This window comes from Prionailurus viverrinus, chromosome C1 (genome assembly GCF_022837055.1).
Source record: "Prionailurus viverrinus isolate Anna chromosome C1, UM_Priviv_1.0, whole genome shotgun sequence".
Classification (NCBI taxonomy): domain Eukaryota; kingdom Metazoa; phylum Chordata; class Mammalia; order Carnivora; family Felidae; genus Prionailurus; species Prionailurus viverrinus.
Window position 1 is genome coordinate 213,215,925 of NC_062568.1, and position 12,856 is coordinate 213,228,780.

At 62.2% G+C, this 12,856-nt stretch overlaps 1 protein-coding gene across 1 annotated transcript; it reads right to left on the bottom strand.

The window, feature by feature from the left end:
• Positions 1 to 4,008: 4,008 nt before the first annotated feature.
• On the bottom strand, positions 4,009 to 9,600 carry TNFRSF14 (TNF receptor superfamily member 14). Its single transcript, XM_047872210.1, has 8 exons — positions 9,429 to 9,600; positions 8,610 to 8,718; positions 8,090 to 8,215; positions 6,771 to 6,926; positions 6,531 to 6,621; positions 5,570 to 5,748; positions 4,859 to 4,887; positions 4,009 to 4,631 (listed from the first exon to the last, which is right to left on the bottom strand). Exons 1-8 carry the CDS (start codon positions 9,435 to 9,437, stop codon positions 4,536 to 4,538), a joined length of 795 nt encoding a protein of 264 aa, XP_047728166.1. The 5' UTR covers positions 9,438 to 9,600; the 3' UTR covers positions 4,009 to 4,535.
• Between the last annotated feature and the right edge of the window lie 3,256 nt (positions 9,601 to 12,856).

Below are 12,856 nucleotides of genomic sequence, written 5' to 3' on the forward strand. Positions count from 1 at the left end.
ATGTAGACTTTTACAGCTAACTTCTCCAGGAAGCCATCCCCAGTGGGGCTTTGATTCAATCGAGTGCTGGTTTCGGCCCACCCTGAGCCTAAGTCTTGCAGCCAGAAGCGGCTAGACCAGGGATGTGGAGGGGATCACATTAGACCAATGAGGAGGAAACTTCACGTGAGAGTCTTTAAGATTAGCAGCCGTCCCGGGGACTTAGGTGGCTGTCCTAACTCCCAAAAGACAACTCTATATAAGAATAGGAATAAAGAGGGGCACCTGGGTGGGTCAGTGGGTTAAGCGTCTGACCCTTGGTTTTGGCCAAGGTCATGATCTCACAGTTTGTGAGTTTGAACCCCGATTTCTCTCTCCCTCTCTACCCCTCCTGTCTCTCTCTTGCTCTCTTTCTCTTTCTCTCTCACAAGATAAACATTAAAAATTAAAAAAAAAAAAAAGAATAGGAATAAAGAGAGTTTCTGGGTCTCATTACCATTCCGGCCAGGGGACTAACTTCCAGCTTCCTCCTCCCTGTAGAGCAGCCATTGGCTAGAGGGTTGCAGCCTGAGCAATTGACATGAAAGTGTCCCAATAAGAAGAAGTGAATGACTACATACTTTTTAATTACTGAGGGTTATGGACAGTGCAGTCTCTAAGGAATTTGGAAGCAAGGCTTTCAGGACCTTGAGGGGCTAGCTGCTGTTAAGATAAGGTTACTTTTAGCCTGTAATAAGACATAAACATTAAGGCACTAATGCAGCCATGAATTCCTCCAGGAAGGTCACCTTTGGCATGTTTCAGGTGTCTGTCAGTGGGCAGCAAGCTGTAAGGAGATTTTAATTTAAGCCACATTTCTCTTGCCTTTGTTTCCCTCATCAGCATAGGGTTAGTTTTTCTTGGTAGTTGTCTTATTCATTTAAAATATAATTGTTTTTCATTATTTGAGTTTCAATTCTGTTTTACAGGTTTGCATCGGACCCTTGTTGATTAGATCCTTTGTTAGCCTTAAAAAATTACACTGCCAGTTACTTTACCAGCAAAAAAAAAAAAAGAAAAGGTTTTATTTGGGAATAGCAGAGAATTGCAATCCAGGATGCAATTGCAGACAGCAACGCAGAGGAAAGCCCCGCCCAGAGGGAGCTGGGATAAGCTGTTAACTTCACTGGAATAAGACAGAGCTTGAAGTGTAGTGGCTTCTCATTGGCTGGCCTGTGACAGTCTCTCATTGGCTGAGCTGTGAGAGGCTCTCATTGGTTAGCTTGTGACTGTTTCTCATTGGCTGGGCTGCTAGCCTATGACTGTTTCTCATTGGCTGGGCTGTGACTGTTTCTCACTGGCTGAGCTGTGAGAGTCTCTCATCGGCTGGACTGTTGCTGGGTAGTAGGAAGCTTTCCTTCCTCCCACTGAGGCAGTGAAGAGTAGCATCCTCCTGCAAGGCCGGCCTTCTCCTGCGGGGTGCTGCCCGGGTCAAGGAGAGTTCTAGGATGTGACCACCAGGGCACTTGTCCACTGTCCGCCACACCTGGACCTGGAGTTCCGAAAGATGCGTGAAGACTGCCTGCGTGCCTGGTAAGACCTCCTGATCAGGGTCCGGGATGCCCACCGAGACCCGGACTGCTCTCCTGCCTCCTGGCCCCTGGGCAGGGGGAGCCCCATGGGTCACAGTGCCGGGTTCGGCAAGAAGCCCCCTCCCCTGGGCACCAGGACCCCTGCCCTCAGAACCCAGAGCTGCCTGATGAGAGCACACTGACCGGGGACATGGGGTTCAGTGTCCCTCCCCCACCCCCAGCGCTGGAAACCAGCCCACATGGGGCTCCTTGTGCCCTGGAGGGAAGCATGGGGCCGGTGAAGAGCTACCCAGGAAGTGAGCCAAGGGTGGGGTGAGCCGTAGGGGAGGCTGCTGACCTAGGGGCCCTGAGGTCCATGGAAGAGAGCCGTCAGGGGAAGGGAAGGGCTCGGGACCCCGCCAGGGACTGAGAGAGCAGGGGGGCATGGACCCTGGTTCCCCAAGGTTGAGGTGCAGCTCCAACATCAGGACTCCTTCAAGGCGATGCCTGCCTGTCCCCACCCCCCACCCCCAGTTCACCTGCAGAGAAAGGGCCCACCAGGCCAGCAAGGCCCCAGCCTCCTGCTGGCCAGAGGGAAGGGAGCTGGTAGCAGAAGACAGCTCCTCCCGATGGCCGCAGGGTTGCTGGCCTGAGTGGCCCTGCTCCGCTCCCTCGAGACGCTGGGCGGAGGCAGGAGCCGAGGGGATAGAGGCGGAGGCAGAGACAGACGCAGGGGTGAAGTGGTCACGGGGGTGGGGTTTGCAGAGGGGGAGCAGGCTCAGGCCTTCGGTGAGCAGCCACTGAGGGCTCAGGGCCGTGTGCGCTGCAGAAGGGAGGGACGGGGAGGGGCTTGCGAGGGCTGGGAGGTGGGCCCGGCAGCCAGGACCTGGTGATGCTGTGTGTTGAGTCCCTCTGAGCAGGGACCAGCCTGTCCTAACCTGTCCCATGGCTTCCCTCTGGAAACCTCTAACTCGTTCAACCCCCAGACTGGCAAAGGGGGGGGCCGCTCTCAGCACAAAATAAACACAGCAGTTAAAGAGCCCGTGAATGCCTGTATCCCCCTGTATTTCTGAGCTCCTGTCTGAGGCTCTGGGCTGGTCTCTGGGATCCTATGGGCATCTTCTTCATGGCAGTGTTTCTAAAAAAAAAAGGGGGGGGGGTGCGCCTGGGTGGCTCAGTCAGTTGAGCGACCGACTTCAGCTCAGGTCATGATCTCACGGTTTGTGAGTTCGAGCCTTAAGTCGGGCTCTGTGCTGACAGCTCGGAGTCTGGAGCCTGCTTCGGATTCTGTGTCTCCCTCTCTCTCTGCCCCTCCCCCGCTCATGCTCTGTCTCTGTCTCAGAAATAAATAAACATAAAAAAAAAAAAAAGGTGCCTAACAGAAAATAGAATCAGGGCAAAAAACATCCCGAAAGACAAAAAAAAAAAAAAGCCTAAAATGGCCCAGTGAGGGGTCAGAGCCGGTCCATTGCACGTGCTGTCTGTAACCATGTGTTCTGGGAGATGTTACCTCTTGAATTCCGTGGTGCTTTCGAAGGTTCTGACACACCCGTGATGTGCAAACATCTCGCTGGAGAGCTAGCACCTCGTTAACGCTCTGGGTGGGATTTATAGCCTCCTTGGTGAGCTTGGCCGTCAGCCTGCACAGGTGAGCCCGAGGGCACCCTGGGCCTGGGGTGCTGGTCCAGAGGCACTGGGGGCTTCTGCTGATCCTTGCTGCCCCACCTGGCGCCGTTTAGGTGCTGGGATGAGGCCCTGTGGCCTGGTGGCCCCGGTGGCCGCGGGCAGGCAGGAAAGTGACCTGAGAGGACTCGGACGTAACCCCCAGGGGGACCTTCTGGGGGCGCTTTGGGCTGATGCACACTGAGTGGCCGCATCGAACGTTGTATGAAGGGAGGTTTCACGGTGAGCCTGTCACTCCCGAGCCCCAGCCTGGGCCAGCCGTTCTAGGAGCAGCCTGGTGGTGTTGATGGAGAATGCTCTGGAAGCCGGTGTGTGGGTTGCTGCGCTCCTTGGATTCTCGGGAGACAGAGCAGGGGCTGTGCATCAGAAACGAGTCAAACAGCGTCTTGTAAGACAAATCTGGGACAACGTGTGCCTCAAAATAATGGCAGTCATGTATCAGAATCTGCTGTCGAAGTAGGAAGCACGGGCCACCGTAGGGCCCGCAGGGGAAGTGCTCCGTCCACGGACGCTAACTCACGAGTGCACGAGGGGGAGTCACATCCCCGACTGGAAACCCTCACAATCACTTTTCAGGCAAAAATCATCAGGGCGCTGGGGGGCTCAGTCGGATAAGCGTCTGACTTCCGCCCAGGTCGCGATCTCGCGGTTCGTGGGTTCGAGCCCCACGTCGGGCTCTGTGCTGACAGCTCAGAGCCTTCTTGGGATTCTCTCTCCCTCTCTCTGTGCCCCTCCCCCACACTCGCTGACTCTCTCTCTCTCTCTCTCTCAAAAATAAATAACCATTAAAAAAATGTTTAATAAAAAAAATCTTTTAAATCATCAGTGGATGAAAGTTTTGGGAGAAGCAGGAGGTTTACATACTCTCAAAACATCCTTCCAAAATATACTTTTTAACGAGAAATTAAAAAGCAATTTTGTATTTGTTAAACAAACACCTCCAATTTAGAAATCACTTGCAAACGTGACAGTCACGTGTCGTGCCGCATTCGTGGTCTCTCCAGTGTCGCCGCAGCTGTGAGGTAGGTGCGGGCAGGCCCATCCTACAGACGAGCTAGCCGAGGCCCACAGGGGCTGGGAGTGAGTGGGGCTTGGAGCCAAGAGTGGTGGTGTCCTCACAGGGCTGGGTCTACACGTGGACAGCACAGAGGTGGCAGGGTGGCGGGCCCCCGCGAAGTTGATGGGAGGCGTGTGAGGTCCCCGAGCCCCCTGAGCGGCGGCCGGTATCCCTCTGCTGCGTCGAGTCTGAGGGCCCACAGTCAGCCTTCGGGGGCCTGGCGGCTTCGAGCGGGCACAGCCCGAGATGTCTCAGACGTCCTCCTCCTAGAGCCGTCGATCGGTGGGCTGGTCCCTCCCGGGAAACACGGATGCCGTCTCCTCCAAAGCCACTGTGGTGACGTCCGGCGGGGCCTGCGGGACCTGGGTGGACACGGCACGCCCTTCTGTGTCGCGATGGGGAATTTCCACACGAAGACCCGCCTGTACTGGGCCCCGCCCGTGGGCCTTGTGTTCGGGGTCTTCCTGGCTTTCTAAGGCGAGGAGGTGGCTTGGCCCGAAGGGCCCAGGCCCCTCAGAGAACCGGGAGCCCCACCCACCCCGACGGCATCACCTCCAGTGGGTGGGGGCCGGGGAATGGTCCATAATACCTGTAAGAGTCTCCCCTTGGCGGGTCCCCCTGCAAAACAGAGACCCTGTGTCACATAGAGTCCGCTCAGCATTGGGGGTTGGGGGGACCCAAGCTCCTGACTTCTGTGTGGCCTTCCCTGAGAGAAGGACCCTCCGGGAGACAGGCCGGACCCGTGCGGACTTGTCCGCCAGGGAGCCCGGGACTCGTGACACCGTGGGGGCACTTCCTGCCCGAGCCTCCAGCTGCCACACCCTGTCCCTAATGCGCCCCGATGTGATGGTCATCCAGGGAAAGGGGGTGGACACTTCACAGGGGAGGGTCCCCCGGGGAACAGGCGCCCCCGAGTCGGGTGAGAAAGAACACCGGCCACTGGGCGGCCCGCTCAGAGCCCGGGACCCTGAGGCCTGCCTGCGGCCTGGGGACCCTGGGGCAAGGGCCCAGCACGGACTAGCTGACAGCCTGAGAAGGTGGCTGACCTTCCCCGCTTGGACTCCTTGCCAAGCGCCCGCTCCCTGCTGGAGGCCAGAGCCAGGTCTGCGGGGCCGGGCCCGGGGCCTGGCCCAGATGCGGAGCCCGCAGCAGGGCAGATAAGCGGGCAGGGACCGAGCGAGTGAGCGAACGATGTGAGGCCTCTCGGGAGGACCCAGCCCTGCCCACGGCTCCTGCTGACCTCCCCCCAACGCACCTGCTGGGGCCCTGAGCCCTGATGGGACCACACCCCCTTGCTTACCAGGTGACCGTCTGGTTTTCATCCTTCTCCTCAGTAGCCAGACGACTATGGGTATTGTGCCACCAAGCAGAAGTACGGAAAAGGTCAAGCCCACAAAAAGAGAAAGGCTCCAGGAGGAGCACTTGACATCGGAGCTGCTGGTCCCAGCATTTAAGAGGCTCTGAAAAGGGCCGTTGCACCTAGGAGACAGCAGTGTGGGGGCCTGATGCTCACTCGACCTGGGGGTGGGGGGTGTCCCCGAGGCGCCGCCAGGCTCCGCGAGGTGGAGGCAACCGCCCCGTGGCAAGGCGCTCGGCGGCTCTGGGTGTGAACTCGGGTCCCTCTGCCTTTCCAGGCCTCGCTGCTACGGGGAGACGGGTCGGGGGAGAGGGCCGGGGAGAGGCAGCAAGACAGAGAGGCACGGGGTCGGAGGAGACAGGGCAGAGAGACCCCTGGTCAGGGGGGCACGACCCTTAGAGCCGGCATGGCAGACAGACGGACAGACCCGAGGGAGGCAGGATGTCGCCCACCAGCAGCCACATCTGGTCACCCCAGCCCCCCCCACCCCCCCCCGGCCAGAGACACTGTGAGGGCCCAGGTTAGCTCTGGGCTCCGGGGATGGTCGCAGGAAGAATGGAGCCCTCACTTTGAGAACCTCCCTGACTCCAGATCCGCTGGGAGCCCCCATGGCCCCGATATCTGGGGACACCCCAGAACCACAGGGGACTGGGAATCTGGCGGCAGCATCCCTCCAGACCTGCCCCAGGGAAGAAGGTCCGTCCTTGGCTTCCAGGAAGCTCGCATCCACTGACTTTCAGTTCTCGGCTAATGTGATGGGGTGTGTGAGCCCCAGAGTCCAGGCAGGGGCTCGCCCGGAGGCTGGCGCACGATAGGGAACAGCAGGGTGGGGCCTCATCTGCCAGGGGAGCTGGAGGAGCCCCTCCCAGGGACACAGGGCTGAGACCACCCCGCGATCATCTACCTGGTCCAGGGCTGGCACTCCTCCAGGGTCCCACTGGGCGAGAAGGTCTCTGGAGGGCAGTCCTCACACACCCTATCCTGCCACTCGGTGCCTGAGAAATGACAGGGCCAGGCAGAGAGGATGCAGGGGATCAGGCCAGAGGGGCAGCTGGGCTCCCCCCACCCCGGGCTTGGGTCTGGGGTCCGTCTCTTAGAGGGTGCTGGGGACCAGGAGGCCGGCTGCCCGCAGTCTGCCGCTCACCTCTCTGCTGTACCCTCTGGCCCGGTCTGCAGGCCGTGTGGGGACGGCACTCCGCACAGTCGTCCCCCGACTCACTAACGCAGAAGTGGCCCTGGTCACAGACGCACACGGTGTTCTCTGTTCTGGAGCACTGTCGCCTGGTCACCAGGCCCATGGCTGGGACCCAAGAGAAGGAGCTAAGAGCAGCTGCCGCGGGCAGTGCTGAGCGCCCCGTCCCAGGAGGAGGCCAAGCAGAGGCCCGGACGGCACCGCGGGCCTGAGGGCTCCCGCCTGGGGACAGGTTGGCGACAGGCCCCCAGCCCAGTGGCGCAGCCTGGTGCGTGTGTCTGGGGCCAGCTCTGCTCCCGCCAGAGATCCCGCCGGGCGCACTGCCCTCTCAGCCCGAACCCAGCACCTGCCGGGGAGCCGGCCTGGTGGGGAAACGGAGATTGGTGGCAGCAGGCGCACACAGGAAGTAGGAACCACAGTCAGCCACCGGCCCCAGCCCCGGGGCAGTCCCAGGAAGCGGACCGGCCCGCAACACCCACACCTGAAGACCCCGCCCCTCAGGCGGTCTATCAGGCTGGTCAGATGGCAGCGACAGAGCAGTGAGAGCCCCCTCCCCCAGCTGGCAGTGGGGGGGAGGGGGGCGGGGATAGCGCTGGGCCTGGGCTCACCCCTGCACCCCTGCTGAGGGGCAGCCTCTGTGCCTCTGCACCCCAACCTCAGCCCGATAAGACAGGTGTTTTGTTCAGCGGCATCGCAGGATCTGTGGGTGAGCCCGAGGCTCCCAGCCCCTGACCCCACCTGGCTGGACCCAAATGCATTCCAGCCTCCACCTGTGCCCCTGTCTTTCCTCCTGGGGTCCCTCCACCCCAGACCACCTGGCAGGAAGAAGGTGAGGGTCAGAGCGCTGAGCCGCGAGTAGGGCCCGCCGCGGTGTGGTGTGGAGGCTGGGGGGGGGGGGGAGGGGGAGGTCGCGAGAACCCGCACGCTGCGAGTGGGCGAGGTCCAGACCCTCAGGACCCGCGCGCGGGGCAAGCAGTACAGGACCCTGGGGCTCCATCAGGGCTGGCCGCAGGCTCAGGTGTCCATGTGACCGACGCGGTCCCTGAGCTCTGGAGGGCCTGGCTAACGGGGTTACAAAGGCACTGACCCCACTCCGGGGAGAGACGGGGGTGGACAGAGGCCCAAGGCTCCCTGAAGGATGTGCCTGCAGACCTCTGCCCCGGAGGCAGACCGGCCTGGCCCAGCACCTGGTCCGGTCACGTGGGCACGCCCCCCACAGCGGGATGCGGGACGGGACAGAGGCGGGTAGCCTTTGGGGCCAGTGTTCTTACCTGGGTCACACACACGACACTGAAGACACTCGCTCAGGCCATTGAGGTGGGCCGTGTAGGTCCCCGGGTCGCAGGGGACACACAGCGTGCCGGTCAGCTCCCCGCAGGCCTCCTGCACCCGGTAACCTGCACCCCAGGGGCTCCGTGTCACTCGGGCCTGGGGAGGGCCCTGCGGGGGCTCACGCGTGCTGCCACCCAGAGGCCCCCAGCAGGTGTGACCACACCCCCAGGCCCGAAGGACACCCGAGCTGCTCCCCACGCCACACACGGTGCCCTGCTGCCTCTCACCAGCGAGCCTGCTCGGGGCCGGGTAGGAATGCTCTGGAAGGAGGTGTGGGCATGACTCTGGAAGGAGGTGTGGGCATGGCCCAGCTCCTGGCCATGAATGGGCTGGCTGGGGCCCCCGGGCCCCATCCCTGTGCAGGAAGGGACCCCAGGGTCTCGGGAAAAAGAGTGGAAGAGGGGCTGAGGGGGCTTCACCCGCCCCTGCCTGTCCCCCTGCCCCCAGGCCTGCACGTACCTGGGCCGCACTTCGGGCAGCACTCGGCCCCTACCGGATACTCCTCCTCTTTGCACGGGGCCGCAGCCAAGGAGCAGCGCAGGGGCCCCAGGAGGAGCAGGTACAGGGTCTGCGGAGACAGGGCACAGCTGGGGAGGCGAGGCGGGAGCTGCCAGGGCTGTCCCCGGGGCCCCGGGCTCACCCCCTGTGAAATGTGGGGGCAGCGGCCCTTGGGGAACCGCACGGACAGAGCAGGGACGCCCCGAGGAGTCACAGGCCGCGCAGGGGAGGCAGGGTTAGGGTTACAGGCGGCTCTGGGCAGGGGGTGGGGAGGAGGGCTATCTGGGGGGCCCCGGTTCCCGGGCTGACTCAGCCCACAGCGGCGGGGGTGGGGGCCCTCCTGAGGAGTAACTGCCCGGGGGGCTAGCCGCCAGCCGGGCCAAGTCCCGGGTCCCGCCCTCTCTGCACAAACAAGGACTTTATCACGGGGCACCGGGCTGTGGCTGGTGGGTGGGGAGGAGTCCGTTGCTGGAATCCTGCTTTCCGGGAGCAGCGCCCTCCAGTGGGGGCGGGGGGTGCTGGCCCTGAGGCCCAGGAAAGGGTGGTGGGGGAAGGTGGACGGAGAGGAACACTGCTGCTTGGGGGGATGGCTTCCTGCCAGTCTGTTCACCAACCGCTGGTAGCAGGGGCCGAGTGCCGGGGCCTGAGTCAGCCCAAGAGCTAGGGCAGCTGGGGAACAAAAGCCTACAGGAGACAGGAAGTGGCTGTGGCCCAGGGCAGGTCCCCGGAGAGGGCTGGGACACACACACGCACACACACGCACGGGCTCAGAGGACTCACCAGGCTCATGTCATCAGCCTCGGGTGCCCGGCTCCAGGGGGGCAGCCCCCAGCCTCAGGGAGGCTCTGTGCTCCCCCTCAGGACCCTTCATTCCCCAGCCGCGGCCCCAGGACCCCTGTCAGCAGATTCGACTTGCGCTCAGCTCAGCCCGGAACCAGCCCTTTCGAAAGTAAAAGAAAAGCTGTTGTGGGCCAATGAGGAGGCGTGTCGTCTCTTAGAACTTTCCTAACTGCCCCGGGGAGCAGGGACTGGAGCCCACAGTGGAGGCTGGAGTGGGGTGCAGGAGACGGGAGGTGACCAGGCCGAGTGATGAGGTTTTTGGGGTGACAGTGGGGTTCGCGGCCAAGAAAGAATTCTTGAAGCCGTCTTTGGTGCAAAAAAGGTGATTTTAGTAAAGACGGGGACCTGACCCCTGGGCAGGAAGCGCTGCCCCGGATTTAGGAGGAGACACTGGGCTCACAGCCAGCCCGGAGTCTGGAGTCAGGGGAGGTGAAGTCCAGGGGAAGTTTCCAGCGACACTTTCACATGCTAAAGACTCCCCGGGTCCTGGAGGCCTGGCTGCTGTCAGGCTAAGGTTGTTTTCCCAGCGGGGATTTTGTTCCGCCGGCCTAAGTATCTCTCCATGGGCTGCAGGTTAGAAGGAAATTTAGTTCTATCTGCCGTTGTCCCCACATCACCATGGAGGGCGACGGAGACTCAGGTCCTGCAGGACTGTGACCTCTGTCGGCTAACCCTTTCCTGTGGCACTGGGCAGCCGGGAGTGTAGAGGAGTATCACACACATGCCACCTGGGGGCAGGGGGCGCGGCCCGTCAGCCCCCTCATCGAGAGCAGAGGTAGAGGGGAGGGGGGGAGGGGTGTGCAAAGGCCGGAGGCAGGGCCACAGGGGCAGAGCCTGGGTGCCTTCCTCCTGCCTGCGCGCTGAGCGCGCCCTAAGTTCCGGCTGGGCAAGTTCCCCCTGCCCCTCCCCGGGCCGTTAGCAGCCCCCCTTGAGTTTCCTATAAAGGTGGGTGCCCACCCCCCAGCGTCTACCCGCCCTTCCTCCTCGCTGCTCTGCCACCCAGGGAGCCAGCTCGCCCCTTCCCTGCAACACCAGCACCGAGGCCACAAAAGGAGTCTTCCTGGTTTCCTGTCCCCTGTCTCAGCTTCTGCTGAAGCAGGGTGACCGTCCCCTCCGTCCCCTCCGTCCCCTCCGAAGGAACCCGTCTCCCACACAGGGCCCTGCAGGGCACATCCCCTCCTCCACCGGGGACTGGGGTTCCTGCTTTCCAAGTGCGTATTTCTGAGCACAGCTCTGCAGAAGGGTGTCTCCCCGGACCGCTGGAGCCTGGGTGTAGGGGGGAGCCCCCTGAGTCTCCCGTGGGGATGAGAGAGGGAGGCCACGCTTTGCTTTCCCTGAGCCCACCCACTGTGTCCACACCTCACCTGTCCCTGGGAAGGGGCTGGGCTGGTTCATTCTTGTTCCCATTTCACAGATAGATAGATGGGCTCGGAAAGCAACAGGTCTGGCCCAGGTTCTCTTGGTTTTCTTTTTTTTTTAATATTAAAAAAAATTGTTTTAATGTTTATTTATTATTGAGAGAGAGAGAGAGACAGCGCGAGCAGAGGAGGGGCAGAGAGAGGGGAGACAGAGGATCGAAAACGGGCTCTGTGCTTACAGCAGCGAGCCCATGCGGGGCTGGAACACATGAACTGTGAGATCATGACCTAAGCCCAAGTTGGGCGCTCAACCAACAGAGCCACCCAAGCGCCCCGGGCCCAGGGTCTCTTGGGTGCACACCGTGCTGGGACCCAAACCCCAACTTCCCGTCCAGAAGGGGCCCTCCCCACCCAGGCTTCCCAGCACCATGGCTGCCCCTGGAGCCGGTGGACGTGTGGACAGCTTAGGGGTGGGGGACCACCACATGCCCGGTGCCCTAAGAGGCCGGCGGGGGGCTGGTGCGAGGCACCCGGTGGTTAGCCCCACCCCACCCCCGCTGGCGCCTCGAATGGGAAGTATCTTGGGGAGTCTCCCCCGGAGCCCCATGACTCCCACATCGCTTCAGCCCATGGTCATGTGACAGGCATGACACCCTCTGACTTCCCTCGTCTCTGAGGCTGCAAATCAATGAGACCCATCCCGGCCCTGATGTCCAGCTCCACAGGCCCCGGGTAGGTTCCCCATCGCCACACCCAGGAACCACGCCCTCCACTGAGCTGATCGCTGGTCTCCCAGCCCAGACTGACCTTGGCACCAATGTCCCTGGGGTCGCTACCTCTTCCATTTCTCAGGGGACACTGAGGAGGACAGCCTGGGTGCCGGGAAAGGAAGCGGGCAGGGGTGAAGTCACAGGGATGGGGTGGGGGCTGCCGCTGTCCTGTTGTCAAAAGCCTCCCAGCGCTCAGAAGCGGGGTCCACCTCTGATCACCATCCCCCAGGACGGCGTCCTCCAAGGCTGGGGCCGGGGGGTGTCAGGTGGGACCCAGGGGCTGGGGAGCCCCCGCGAGGCCCCCCGTGAGCACAGGCTCGGCTCCCAGCCCTGAGCGGCTGTTGGAGGGAGCCCCCACCTGGACAGTCACCACAGGTCCCCTAACTGTCATCAGGAGCGCACCAGGACCGCTATATTTCTTCTTGGTTTCAACTCCATCACTGGAAATCATCTTACAAAGAAATCACCGAACAGGTCGGGTCACACGTTGGTGTGTGACGTTTTAACGGACACTCCCCAGCCTCTGGGACCCGGGCCGGGCAGGGAGGGGAGGGCTGAGCACCGTGTCCTCACGGGGGCCGGTGGCAACAGGGTTAACTGGGTGCCACATGCCAGCCGAGGCTCGTGGTTCCAAAGGTGTGGAAGCAGAGAGGTTAGGTGGCCCGTCCAGGGCCACTGGGACACGGGGCGTCCCCGGCAGCGCTATGCTCGAACCCCCAGCCTGACTCCACGTTGGGCCTCTGGGGTCTCCCAGCCGCCGTGGCCACCGCAGAGCCGGGCAGGGGGTCGGCAGGGAACTCAAGTCGCCCGTCCTGCGTGCACCGGGCTGAACTACCTGGGCAAGGACGGCCCCAGAGACAGTCTGGACCTGCCCGTCCTTGTTCAGAGGCTAGAGGACGTGGCTGATGCTCGCGGGGCTTGCTGGCTCTCCCCCAGCGTGCCCAGGCCGACCCGACGCCCGTGGGAGGGAAGAGCCCATGTGGGCAGAGTCCCGGAGCAAGGCAGGAGGACGTGGTCCTGTGTGCCTCCGACCTTGGACCCCGCCTGTGCGTGACAGCCGGGCTCTGCAGCGGGCACGCTGACGCCCACGCATGTGGAGAGGCTGGGACTCCAGGGGTGGCGGTGGGGGCCGCTCTCCTGCTCATCGCTCGGGAAAAGCCCCAGGCCTCAGTCACCGTTGTCAATTAAGCCCGGGCGCCAGGCGGCCCGCTGTTTTCTCCTTGTCCCTCAGCTGGCCAAC